The sequence below is a fragment of the Syngnathus scovelli genome, chromosome 1, assembly GCF_024217435.2.
Source record: "Syngnathus scovelli strain Florida chromosome 1, RoL_Ssco_1.2, whole genome shotgun sequence".
NCBI classification, from domain to species: Eukaryota; Metazoa; Chordata; class Actinopteri; order Syngnathiformes; family Syngnathidae; genus Syngnathus; species Syngnathus scovelli.
The window spans coordinates 11,221,522-11,235,887 of record NC_090847.1 but is presented as its reverse complement, the minus strand read 5'-3'; the positions used below and the strand labels follow the sequence as shown (position 1 = coordinate 11,235,887).

Here is a 14,366-nt window from a genome sequence, read left to right as displayed (position 1 = left end):
CACAGACTCAATGACCAATGATTGTTGTTTTATAATTACAGGGGCTCCACGACGGTCCACAGACATAGGATACGACATAACGTGTATAAAACGTTGCCCTGCACTGCAGCATAGATAGGCAAGCGCAGTTTCCGTCACAATGCGTTCATTTGATTAATGATGAAAGATTCATTTGCAGTACTTGGTGATTTTTTTGTTTTTATTTAAATTTGGCAGGGTTGTTAGCAACACTCTTCTCTGTGATATCAAATTTATGCTGACATTTATTTTTACTTTAAAGACAATCGAGATAAATGTCAAATAAAGAAGACTTTGAACTACACTGCAAAGTACATCTACAAGAACTGCACATTCTTAAAAGTCTTGGGTAAAACTGAGCATTTCTGCGTAACTATAAAAGCTACATTTTCAATGTCATGGAAAGGCTCTTAGTGGATTGTGCAAGCATAACCAAGAATACGGGGTACATTTTACGGCTTCACATACAGTGGCCACCACCGCTGTCTATTTCTGGGGTCCCAGTTGTGTCTTCAAGCACGGCTCTTCATTCCCTCAAAAGTAGCACTTGGGTAACAGCTGATGTCAGTCCCACTTAAAGACATGCCCAGGCACAGTCGGACGTACGGTGCACGATTACACCCCTACACCAGTGCAACCTGCTGTCACTAAAGAGAACGAGGGCTCTCACACCCTCGCCGCCTTTTTCTCAGCAAAATCAGATCGAAGGTTCTTTACCAGAACCCTAATATAAGGCCCAAATCCCACTTAACAGCAGACAGAGGAAGGGAAAGGCTTTTTCTGTTTTTAGGGAGGGATCATGGAATTGTACTGTCGTCTTGTGGAGACCCCTACCACAGCCAGTTCCTGTTCCACGGACCCTCTGTACGACAACTGCCCACCTTTGACCCAGCGAGGGTGGGACAGGGGAAGAGAAATGGAAAATAGAGTTGCGTACCCTGCTGAAACCAGACCCCCTGGCCTCTGCAGCCCTCAGACTCTTCTGGCCCCTGTTGCGTCTGAGTTTCCCACATGGGTCAGTGAGGGAAGAGTGCCTGGCGGTGTGCCAGAACACTCCTACTGCGGTTGCAGAGGAACTTTGGGAGTACTGGAGCATGATCCGGGAATAAACTCAGCGAGAGGGAGAAAGACGGGGGACGAGCAGGCGGGACACTGGCGAGACAAATTTCGACTCCACTACGACCCCAGCCCAACACCAAGCACAGCCCATCAGAGTGCTCTCTCGTTTTATGATAACGTTCCTGGTCCGGAAACCGTTGAGCGCATCCGAGAAGTTTTGGAGATGGAATCAAACTTCCAGGAGCACTTCCAGGAACAAGCGTGGGCTCCTGAGATAAGAGAGGCTGAGGAGAACGATCCTTGGTCAGAAAGTGGTTCAGAGACCCAGAACCAAAAAATTGGGCATCAGCAGAAGCCTGAGCGGGACTCTGTATCCTGTGGATTTGTTCAAGTGGACCAGATGTTGCAGCTCCAACAGTCAGATTCACCTCAGCCACACCGCCAGGCGTCTTGGCCCCAAAGCGAGGCGCAACCGCCGGAGGAGACTGACTGGGCTCACAAGGTGCCCCCTCCTCTACCACTCGCCGACCCATCTGCCAGCGCTCTTCGCAGCCTCCTCACCAATATCCAGCAGCACCTCGTTAGACAACACGAAGTTTATGAGGCCCGCATTCTCAGGTACTTTTGAAATCATTCGTCTAATTAATCCATAAAGGAGTAAGTGTAAGTAGTTTGTCTAAACGTGCCTGGATCCAGCCAGCTGTGGTTTACAGGTCACACATATCACCCCACATCCTGTTTATTTCAAAACTCTTCTTCAAGTCAACCATTTCCCTTACAAACACTGGGAAATAATGACATTGGCACAGTAGCAGCCCACTGAGCATATCAAGCGAGTAATACAAATCTCAATGCATGTAAAAGTAAAAAACTGAATGGCCTATAAAGATTTGCAATTGCTTTTCAACCTACATTCAACTGAATACTTGCTAAAGACAATGATGAAGTCATGAACACCAGCTTTTTGCAAATATTCTCTCATCTTCAACTTGATGCCTGTAACACGTTCCAAAAAAAGCTGTGGCGGGGGCAATAGAAGACTGGGAAAGCTGAAAAACGCTCATAATCACCTGGGATGGATGGGAGTGGCTTTGTGTCCGTGGCATGAATAAAAACACAGGTACATATAGCGCTTTTCTACTTTAGGTACTCAATGCACTTCAACATTTCCTCATTCACCTTGCAATGACACAGAATCAGCAACTTTTCTGTATCTTGCTCAAGGACACTTCAACAGGGTCACAATAGATCACAAAATTCATTTGTGTGAGACAACAAAGCCATACTGAAATAATGATGCTAATGAGCAAAAAAGATTGCTGACCTCTGCATTAGACCAACTCATGTGGGTTGAGTGACGATTTAAGATCTTAACTCTGTCAATGCCCGTAGACCACTTCTGTACTTTTCAAGTGGTTTGCTGGGTTTATAGCCTGTGGTGGTTGATCTATGGAAAAAACACATGGCACAATCAGGGTGCAACGTTCTAAATTAAGAGGCCATGCTGCTGATCTCGTCCTAACACATACCTTTTTACTAATATAGATGGAGCAAGGTTCGCTCAAAGGTCAGCCAACGACAAGGGCTGAAAACAAAAACAAGCAGCGATGAACTCATACATTAAATGGTTGACACTGTTCAATGTCATGCATGACTGTTACTGGGGTTTGGCAAGTTGTTGCCTCATTAATATGCATATCAACGCTTACAACATTAATATGTTTGTCAGTTTTATTTTCAAATATATTTTGTGTACACGCAACTATGTGGACATACATTTTGATGACAATCCCTTGCGGTTTTCCAACGTAGTGTTTTGCAATGGAAGTTTGCATACCAGCTGAAAAATGACTTTTTTTTGCCCTGTACCACCAGTGTGTTGCTTTAACACGTTGTTGCTTTGCATGAGGAGTGCTTTATCCCTTTTAAAAAAATTTGAGGGGCCTGTCTAAGCCAAAAATGCCAGAGCTAATTTTTAGTGCTAGTTCAGCCCCAGGTTTCTAGGACTTTAAAAAATTTGTGATGGGACTCAGTCCGCTATGAATTCAATGTAATTATAATAATCACACTTATTTTTGACCGAATATTTCTTAAGAAAATGTTAATGACCTCCACATTGCTTGACTTTATCGATTTCACTCAATTGAAATGAAGCAACCATCTCAAATACACTAGTGACCTGAGCATTTTCGTATTTTTGATGTCTTACCCAATTCCAATGCATATCTTCACTTTCAGCCTAGAGGAGAGAAACAAGGAGCTGCAGGCGGAGGTAGTTCTGTTGAAAACCAATCTGTCACGGCAACGTCACTGGTACCAGGCTGTGCAAGCAAAAATCACACAATCGGAAAGAGAGCGGGCCGCCGCAGAGCTACGCAACTCAGCACTGCAGAAAGACATGGAGCAGTTCTTCGACACTTTTGGCGATCTTAACAACGAGGCGAAGAAGGCAGAAAACATCATCAGAAGCTTTTGAGAAAGTAAATACTGGACTATGCAAGTTCACAGAGAACACAATAATATGTGGTATAGTAGTTTATGTATCCCTAGACAGAACATTCCCTTTCCTCTTTTGGGAAAGGTTTCCATGACGTACAATGAGTTCTTCATGAATCATAAAAGAGTAATCTGAAAACGCAGAAATGAAACCTAATCGCGTTTGTCAACAGCATGAGCTACATTAGCCGAATATGTCACGTTCTCATGAGAATTTAGTCGGAAATCATAAGTGATGATGACACACCCTGCCGAAGCAGATATTTTCAGTGGTAACTTGGATTAGGGAGCAGCATTTCTTTTTTTTCTTTTTTTTTAACATTCATGGAAAAAAATGTAACTTTTCAAAACTCCATAACAATCCCCCCAGTACTTAGAGTTAGTGAGTGAAATCCTACTAGATTCTCCTGAGAACGGGCTCCTGAATGATACTGCAATCAAAGGGATTGCACAGAACAAGCAACTAAAACGATGTGCGCAGATGTTTAGAATCCAACAACACATGACAAATACAAAACATTGTGGAAAACGTGAGCTGGCCGGTTGTCAGTTCAAACAACAAATGGATGAGAGTGAAGGGTTGCATTTTGAAACAGAATATTGTACAGCATCACCTGTTAATCCTCAAGTGAGTCCATTTCTGAATAAAGCTTCAAAGTCCATATCCAAAGTTTGCCTCTTTGCCAAGCTGTAGGATTTACTCCATATTTCTTTCGAAACGATAATGTTATGTCACGGAATGGAAAGGAGTCGCGTGTGCGCTGGTTCATGACAACAAAATGATCACATGGCCCTCAACAAGTGCAAGATTCTGCAAGAACACAAAAACAAAAACACATATCTCTTCCCGAGTTTGCAGGATATAATGTCGCTGTTTGTACACACTGATCTTCTCTAGAAGAGTAATAACGTATTATGGTAGGTGAGTGTGATAATGTACATCTCCACAGGCACAAAGAGTTTCTGAAGAAAACACACTATTTGCAATTAATCCCGTCTACAACCACAACGTGTGCACGCACCTTTACATACAGTATATTAGATGACGGAATAAAAGAATGCAATGCCAGCTTTGCCATGCTGTCAGGGGTAAATACTCAATACACAACTCCGGTCAAATGCATTTTGCGGTGTGTGCCGAAAGAAGATTGCGAGTCAGCTAAAGAATCGAGGGATCAACCTCTGGCTGAGTTGATCACCAACGTCTTAACATCAACTTGAAGCTTTTGTTATTTTTGACATGCATAACAACAGTTGTGGTCTACATTCGGTGCACTTGCACTGCATAGTGCAAGTTGATGACCTCTTTTTAGTTTAGTTTTTTTCCAACATAATATCTGCTACAAAAATAAAACTATGAAAATACAACTATATTGAACAACCACAACGCGGGCCTCCGCACCACATGTGCTCCTGGTAAATCAATGCATGCATCATCCACCAAGGTAGAAAGGTAACGAGTCGCATAGCACAACATTTTGATCTCTAAGCAGCAGCCGAAAACAGGTTTCGGAAATTAGGAGGATAAATAAGAGCAACAATTTGAATGACAAAATAAATGTCAATTTGATGCGAACGGATCCTAAGATTGTGAGGACGGCGGGGTAAAGGGAGGAAGACCGGTTGCATTCACTGACTCTCATCCAGTGGCCCCGTGAGCGTGTCGATGCTGCTACTGTCTGTGTCCGAGGCCACCGTGTGCTCCGTGGACATAGATGAGATGTCATTGGCCGAAGACGACTGCGAGGCCGAACTGGACACCACATCTGAGGAGTGACAGATTGACCGAATGACTCTTGTTTCAACGCAACTTGAAATGAATAGTCTGCACATGAATGTACCTGAGCAATCCTCTTTCATAACACCATTCTTGTTCCGTTCCTCCCAGTCTATCACTTCTTCGTAAATAAGCTCTGAAGGGGGAAAGCAAACATTTGTCCACATCATTTAAAAATAAGGCTCTTGGTCAATTCATTTGATTTGTACCACATCATCTGAGATTCCCCGTTTGTGTTTGTACGTTTGACAAATGCAACCATTTTGAATGGGACCACTAGAGAGCAGTGCATCCTACCTTTCCACTGCTCAATGCTGTGCTCTCTCTCTTCGAGCTGCTTGTCAGAAATTTGGGGAGGAGGCTAAAGAGACAAGGAGGCATGTACAAATCACAGAAAGGACACATGTTGTAGTGGTGAAGAGGCCAAAAATGAAGAGTGGGAGGGATGCGGGACTCACCGCGTCAGCCTCAGCGGGGTCGTACCACATGTGAATGTAGGGATGATTGAGGGCTTCCTCCACGGAGATACGGCACTCGGGGTCGATGACGAGCATTTTGGACAGCAAGTCTCGAGCTTGACCCGCTGTCATGGCAACGGAAAAATGGAATAGTTACTATGGAAAACATGACACCAAGCAAGCATGCCATGTTATTTTGTTAGTGAATTCCAAATTGAATCAATATAGGAAAGATAAGCGAAACCCCCAAAAAAGTTGCACTATCAATGAAAACCTCCTAAAATGAAGTTAAAGTTCCATTTGACAAGATATTTTCTCTTGTGAGAGTGTGCCTTACTCTTGAGCTTGTCATGTTCTGAGTCCGAGGGAAAGGCCCAGTCGGGGAACAGCTCTGCAAAGCTGACACCTGGATACTGTGGCTTGTTTATCACGTAGTTTCTGACCGTCTCCATCAGACGGTTCATAAACTCCAGACTCGGCGTGCCCAGAACCTCAATTACTTTGTTCCACTGATCGATGTCTGGCCAAAATGCTCATTAAGGAAAATGGGAACATACATACACCAAAGAGCCAAGATAATGATGACCAATACAAGCTACTTTTTTTTTTTTTTAAAGACAACACTGAGACTGTCAGAGAGGTACTTAATTCACAAAATGTGAACATCTGTGGTTGGAGTTCACAATTGTTCTAACTGTACTGCATCGTAATAAAATGTGTATCGAAAATTTTGGGAGCCTCAATTAATTACGTGAAAGTAGTAGATATAAGGAACAACTCAGTGACATAGACTGTTACATGTTTTTAATTTCAAAAATAAAATAAGAAACAGGCGGCTCGGTGGCGCACTGGGTAGCACGTCCGCCTCACAGTTAGGAGGGTGCGGGTTCGATTCCACCTCCGGCCCTCCCTGTGTGGAGTTTGCATGTTCTCCCCGAGCCCGCGTGGGTTTTCTCCGGGCACTCCGGTTTCCTCCCACATCCCAAAAACATGCTTGGTAGGCCGATTGATCACTCCAAATTGTCCCTAGGTGTGAGTGCGAGTGCGAATGGTTGTTTGTCTCTGTGTGCCCTGCGATTGGCTGGCAACCGGTTCAGGGTGTCCCCCGCCTACTGCCCGATGACGGCTGGGATAGGCTCCAGCACGCCCGCGACCCCCGTGGGGACTAAGCGGTTCAGAAAATGGATGGATGGATGAAATAATAAACATTAAGTTAATAATACCTCTCCTACAGTGTCAATTAAACCATTATTAGTTTATTAAAGGCAGTATAATTGATATAATTATATTGAGTAAGTCATAACGCTGTGTCTGGTTGGTGTCAACTGAATTTCACCCGAATAGTCCAGAGGTTATTGTCTGATGTGGAACCAACCGTGTGCAATCAAATCACTGGTCGTCTTCAAAGAAGGCACCGAAACTAGACGACCATCAAACATGCATAATTTTCCAGTAATTACCCGGAAATCTGGAACTGAATGTGTTTGTGGGTTTCTAAATCAAACATTTCCAGACCGGTATATTGGAAGGGAGAGCCAAATTGCCAGATCACAAATGTGATTACTACCATCAATAAGGCTATGCTATCGCGAACATTGCAAGAAATCAAGTACTTACTGTCTTGATGAGCTTTGTGCAACTAATCCTGCCCATATACAGGTGTAGTAAATTATTTAGGTATGCATTCATCATTTTGTAACAATTTCCACATATTTGTCTAGTCACTTGCTTGTTTTTTTTTTTTTTATGTAAATATGGACAACTTGTACAAATGACACAGTAATTTCTCCATAATGAAAGAGAAAAATAACCACACATTGGCAATATTGCCATAGAATGGTTACAAGCGGTGGAGGATACGGTCGGTGCCTTGGAAGATGACGCTGCCTTTTACCATCTCCCCCATGATGCACCCCACAGACCAGATGTCCACTGTAAAGAAAGCTGATATGAATAACTATTCACAATTAACATGAAGCACATACATTATTCCCATGCAGAGAGGAAAGAACTGGTTCTTGCTTTAAAGTTAACACGCTGACATGAAAGTGTTGCATGTTTTTGTCTGCAAAGTGAGCTTCGCTGTCGTCTGTTGCATACATCATCATGCTCATCCTCAGGCTGGATTGGTTTTGTCTTTTTGGCCTGGGCACCACACACAGGCTCCTCTGCTTATCACCTCCCACAGCTGCTGCCAGAGTGTGCCTCGCAGGGAGGAAGGTCGACCTTCCCAATTTCTCCGTGTGATGACTTTTTGCTTGATGTGTGCCAAATAGCCGCCAACTCATTTCTGTCATGCTCAAGTTAAAAGTCGCCATATCAGAAGTTTTCTCTCAATTTGGGTTTCATGTTGCCTGCATGAATGAATATGGAATAGAGCTTCGTCATAGTGGTTCAAATACTGTAGTGTAGCACTAAAATACGGAATGAACTGCAATTCCAAAACGTCTTTAACGTCTGTCTAATAAGGAAATCGGTCAAGATGGGTCAACACATTTGCTACGGTTTGTCTCAAGACACCCTTGAGGAATACAGATTACACTGCATAATATAATAGTTTTATTAAAGCAAGCTGCCATGTCGTGGTTCACTTTTTGAATAGTACATATTGCAGAGTTGTCACTACATCACGGGATTTTGTAGTGATGATTTTTCGACATGTAATGTTACGGCAAGCTCGCATGCCAATAAGTGCTAACCAAGAGGACAGAGAGAGAGAGAGAGAGCTTTAAAGACAGAGAATGTCCAACGTTTGGAATCATTTCACACTTGCAATGTGTCTATTGAAGCTGCTCATGAAACCACACGTCGACGTTCACGTGGACATTGTTAGCTAAATTTATAAAGCCTACCACCGCTAGTTATAACAAATTGTAATCACTAGCACAGCTGGTACTAAACTGGAAGAAACAGCAAGAAACACCCAAGTGGACAGAAATATTACCTGCACCTCACATGTACATAATGTTTTGCATTGCCCCCCCTTTAAATACAACCGACCTACCATTCTCCTTATATTTCATGCCCAGAATGACCTCTGGTGCCCTGTAGTATCTGGTCACCACATATGGGGTCATCATGAAGTTGGTGCACGCCGTCCGAGCCAGGCCAAAGTCCAAGATCTTCAGTGTGCAATCTGACTTCACCACAATGTTACTGGGCTTCAAGTCCTGGCAGCACACAAAGGGGCAAAGCTTACATCTTTGCACAGTAACCCATGACAATTATTTCTCTGCAAGCATCTTCTGATAACCAATAATTTATATGTCACGGTCACACAGATTTTTCAAAATGACACCCTAAAAACAATGGAATAAAATTCATGCTTATGCCACTAAAGCATGTAATTTATCATATAGAAAACTCAACATTTTATAGACTATGCTGGAAATCTATACAAAACATCTGGAAGAACAATTCCTCCAATCGTACCCTGTGAATGATACCAGCAGAGTGCAGATGTCTGATGCCACAGAGAATTTGATAAAGCAGGTAAGACATTCTCTCATGGTCCAGGTCCATGTGGATCACCTGGCACAGGCTGGCATCCATCAGCTCCATCACCAAATATCTATCAAAAAAAAGTCATGAACATAGGACGCCCAAGATTCTAAAAAATGCATATTTTGGGAATACGCTAAACTTCAGACCGGTGATTCCTATCCAGCCATAAACTTTCCACTAAATTTTGCAAACGATTGTTTAGTAATAAAAACATATTGTTGTTCATCTATCCATATCAGTGAGATATAATGACAGGCAGAACACTAGATCAATTTGTGTGTAAATTAAGATGAGTATTTGGTATTAAGTATTTTGTGAAATTTTGATGCTAGAATTTTTTTGGGGTGCGGATCAATAAAGGTTGGAAATGACTGGTTCAGACTGCAACTCACAGATCTTGGAATTCCTCTAGGGACTTCTGAGGTGTGAACACATTGATCAAACGGATAATCTACAAGAAAATAGACAGCACATTGTGACTGTCACATTATCATGAAGTCTTGAATTTTCCAAGAGTTACAATTCCCAAAGGAGCAATGGATGATGTGAGAAATACTTACATTTTTGTGGTTGACACATTTTAGCAACACCAGCTCCCTGTAAGCACGTTTGGCATGCGTCTGGTTCTGGAAGGGCCGACACAGCTTTTTCACTGCCACAGAGATGCCCAAGACTGTATCTAGGGCAGAGCTGCTTATAAACAAGACAGAAATTGTGTCACAGCCAACAAAGTTGTTTTGGGACTTGCAGCCAAGGTCTGCAACACTTTTATTGTCATCAAGCTTAGAAAATAACAACCATGTGCAACTACAATAATGAAATGTTGAAGTAGATAGTTGTTTTTTGGCAAAGCACAAGACAAGAAGATTACAAAGAATGCAGGAGGGGGTGGAGCTAAACTAGAGTGAGCACAACACAATGGAGACCGCCCATTGGCCACGCTAACGTGCGCACTTGATTGCCCAATGACAATTATTCTCCTTCATGGTGCTTGCCACAGTTTAGCAAGCACATACACGTTAAAAGAGCATCCTAATCTGATCGTTAGAATTACTGGTCATTAACCACACAGACCATCTTTTTTCTTAGAGAAAGCAATACAAACTCTGACAGAAATATACAAATTATATAATTATACAGACCTTTAATACATTAATCTGAAGATGCTTTGAGCACTCAATGATGATTACTAATGTTTACTAAAAATATAATGAATAACTGAGGCAGATTGAATTATTCCCATGATTAGACGAGCAGCAGCTTTTTGTTTTTCCATACTGACTGCAGAAATAATTATAAATTAGCTTATAAATATTCCAAAATAAACTCTCATTAAAGTGTCCAGCAAGCTGTGAAAATACAGCAAAAAATTAAAGTCTGAATTAGCCGCGCACTGTTAGAATGTTTAATCACCTCATTTCACAGCTTGCTTTTACTACTAGTGATGCACAGCGTCCGATTGCAAAGGCTTTCCTAGAAACTCAAAGCCACTCACCAAACGATGCCTTGGGCCCCGGAACCGATGGCTCGGAGCTGCTGGTAGCGATTGAGCACGGTAAAGGTGGAGTCTCCCACCTGAACGCTGTAGAACTGACTTTCGGCCTCACTCATCCTGAGGGACAGTCAAGGGAACCAGCAATGTCTGTGGAGAAACGACACCTCCAGTAACGTCACGTAAATGACGTAATGTACTGCTTGATATGAAGAGTTTGAATTAATAGAAAGAAAATTGTGATTAGCACGTTAGTGGGACCCTAGATTTGTGGAATGTCTTTCCAGCAGTGTGGAAGCAACCAAATGACGACAATTACTTTATTTTGGCAAAGGTGACACCAGGCTTTAGATAACAGGGAGAAGTTCTTTTAGTGGAGAACAGAGGCATCTGACAGCTTGGGAGTCCCAAAGACTCCCGGACGAGCATCTATACTGCCTGATCTAACACATTAATGCTAAGTAAACAAACACATGGAAGCGTGTATGAGTGTGGGAAAGCGGTATGCATATCAAACACTGAGCATTCTTTCATTTAACACTTAAACATTTCATCTTATTCCAGTGTTTTCTGCTTTTCAGCCTCTCTCTACATTATTTTCCCCTTTGATTGTTGTTTTATAAACACATGCTTTTGTTTTTGTATGCATGCAAAAACAAAATGCCATCAGTTGTTGGAGGTTTAGTGCTGCTCTCCTTTTACACCATTACTCGGGGAAAGGGGAGAAAAATATCCTCATCCGTTTACTCCCTCTCCTGCCTCTGTGGATTTTTCTTGGCCAGCTGGCTCTCTTAACTAAACACGAGATGAGAGCTGCTGTTGGGCTTTTTCCAACATTTGGTGGTCCTAACTTTCATCGATCCTCATTATTCCCAGAATTTGTCTAGATTCAATGAAAAAATATCTCCACTGAGAAAGAAAAAGAAAGCATTTTTGTGGCTATGGGCTCATTCAACACAACAAAAAAGCAGAACCAGAATCAAATGCCCGTTTCCTCCAAATGTTCAGATTATGCCAACACAGCAGGGCCACAACGATATCACACACAAGGATTGCTGTAAACTATTTGGCAACATATAGTGAACTTAAGAATACACAAATAAAACAACTGTTGTTTTCATTGCTACTCATAAAGTTCTTCCAGAATTATATTTTTGGTGAGGATTTTTTAATTTCTACAGTTTATTAATATTTTCCCCAATGATTTTTCAATTATATCAGGTATCCACAAAATTTGGTTATTCATGGTCCAAGCTGGTCCCAATCTCCTGCAAACAGCGCAAGTCAACTGTATGGTAACTAAACAATTTGTTTAAATAGACTGGATAGATCAATCAGTCTTCTGATGATTTTTTTTTTTTTTAACTCGCTGATTCAAGATTCAGGATTCAAGAGTTTTTATTCGCCACGTTTGAGCGTGCCAAACAAGGAATTTGACTTCGGTACATCGCAGCCTCTGTTCAACATTTAGGTGACTAACAACACTCAGGACATGTGAAAAATGACAAATATTCTCAAACATCCCCTGATCGAAAATTCTGATTGTGTGAAGCCTTTAGAAAATCCCTGGTGAATAGGTAAAGACGCATTGAGCAAAAAGACCACAGTGATGAAGCAAACAATACCCCAAAGGCCTTTCTGCTGCAGTAGGACGTGTACAGTCCTCCATCTGCTGTCACAATACAGATTTAGGCAAACTGATAAGGAATTATAACAATAAAAAAATAAACCATTGAGTGGTAGAATATTTGATTACATTTCTAATAAAACTGGCGATTTAATCATTTATGCACAAATGGCAGCATAATAATCCAAATAACTGCTAGTATCAAACATGTTATGGTGTACTATCATGAAACAACCTGCAAAAATGTCTATACAGACGCTACATAAATAAGTAAATAACTAAATAAACTGACGGAGAAATAAATAAATAAATAAATAAATAAATAAATAAATAAATAAATAAATAAATAGTAACATTGACAATCCTGTGACATAAAAACCCTGCATCAGAGGTTGTGCCTTTGCAGATATAATAACATGCACCTGAAGTTTAATTAATCATGGCATGCTATCATCATCAGTCGGATGAACGTTTGAGCTTGAACCCCTTGAACTCCTATTGAAGCTCCTCACACTGCAAATTTTTGTTCATACCGTGAGTCACATATGACCATCATCCACAAAGCATAGTTTGTGCCTCAATTAGTGACAATGGCATTTCATTTTTTAAATCCTCTTTTGTTTCTACATTCAACAACAAGTCAGTGAAATGTGAAGATATGAAGAAAAACAATGCATAGTGACTGACCTTTTATCTGCAAACACTGAACACAATTTTTATTTATTTGCCTTTCAAAAAGACCAACGTCTAAAATAGATTGTACTGAAAATTCACCGTTATATAAGCATATGATTTGCTTATGAGGGCAATGATATGATGCATAGTGACCTTCACAAGACCATGCTCTACTCTTCATGACTGCTGTCCACTCCCGAGTCCAAGCCTTGGGGGTCTAACAAGACCACAGGTCAAATTTGGGAGCGGGATGGGAGTCAGTGAGCTGAGTGGGTGATCGGATTAGCGTAGCCTGAAGACTCAACATCTCACACTCATGCGAGGGGAAGACAGATGATGCTGCACCAGGGATGCTCTTTAAAATGATGCTTAGTGAAGATGACTTAACACAATGTTTGTACGTTTGTGTGCGTTTGTGTGTGCATGTGTTGCTGCTAATGTATAAATGCACCTAACATTCAGATGGGATGACAGATTCAAACTTGCCTCCAAATTAATGTGCAAATGATCCACAGAATTAGTTGACTACTGTTGTAAATCCAAGAGGGTGGGGGAGAGTGTGGAAGGGGGGGTGGGGGGAGGCTTTTTGGACTCTCATGTGACATGACTGGTGTGGATATACCTGTCCGATTATAATCCCCAAACGCCGCATGTCTGCTCCAAAATACACACACGGGCAAGCATACACGGAGTGTGAAGTCACGCGTGGATGACACACCGCCGCAGCACAGCTGGCCTTGAGGGTGGCTTAGCACGGCCGTAAATCGCCCCCCAAAAAGCGACAAATGCCACACTGTCTGTGCAATAAGCACCTTTTTACCGAAGTTTATCTGTGTAAATTAATGTTGCTGTCAAGCGTTAGGGAGCAATGCGGTAGTCGTGGACCGTGGAGCTGAAGCGAAAGCCGGGTTCACTGCGCCTCACTGAGGGGGCGGAAGCGCCGGCGAACGCTTACCTTCTTCTCCCTCCCAGGACACTCCCGGGCATGGACAAAACAGCAAAAGCGCCCTCTCGCTCCTTCCGACACGTCCAAGAGTCGAAGAAAAAGTTTGTGCGGAAAGCCACTGAGGACTGTCACAACAGGGAGCTTGCAGAAGCTCCTAGCCGAATCACGGTGGCGGCGCCGAGTGCGGAGGCGGCGACGTCACAGCAGGCGGCCAAGAGTTGCGTATGACGGCATCACGCACGATGGCGTCACCTCCAAGGAACTTGATTGGTTGAAAGACTTTTATATTTGATTACCTTCTTTATAAATGCTAT

The 14,366-nt window shown here is 42.3% G+C and overlaps 2 protein-coding genes across 2 annotated transcripts; one reads left to right on the top strand and one right to left on the bottom strand.

Annotated features, from left to right (window-relative positions):
* The first annotated feature begins 802 nt into the window (after positions 1-802).
* On the top strand, positions 803-4,237 carry LOC125983291 (rho GTPase-activating protein 22-like). The gene is made up of 2 exons (XM_049744426.2): positions 803-1,695; positions 3,316-4,237. The coding sequence occupies exons 1-2, from the start codon at positions 818-820 to the stop codon at positions 3,551-3,553; spliced, it is 1,116 nt and encodes a 371-aa protein (XP_049600383.1). The 5' UTR covers positions 803-817; the 3' UTR covers positions 3,554-4,237.
* On the bottom strand, positions 3,600-14,259 carry mapk9 (mitogen-activated protein kinase 9). Its single transcript, XM_049744387.1, has 12 exons — positions 14,062-14,259; positions 10,808-10,954; positions 9,873-10,002; positions 9,705-9,763; positions 9,241-9,379; positions 8,813-8,978; positions 7,669-7,740; positions 6,146-6,328; positions 5,809-5,933; positions 5,648-5,711; positions 5,415-5,486; positions 3,600-5,339 (listed from the first exon to the last, which is right to left on the bottom strand). The coding sequence occupies exons 2-12, from the start codon at positions 10,921-10,923 to the stop codon at positions 5,203-5,205; spliced, it is 1,263 nt and encodes a 420-aa protein (XP_049600344.1). The 5' UTR covers positions 10,924-10,954; positions 14,062-14,259; the 3' UTR covers positions 3,600-5,202.
* Positions 14,260-14,366: the final 107 nt, after the last annotated feature.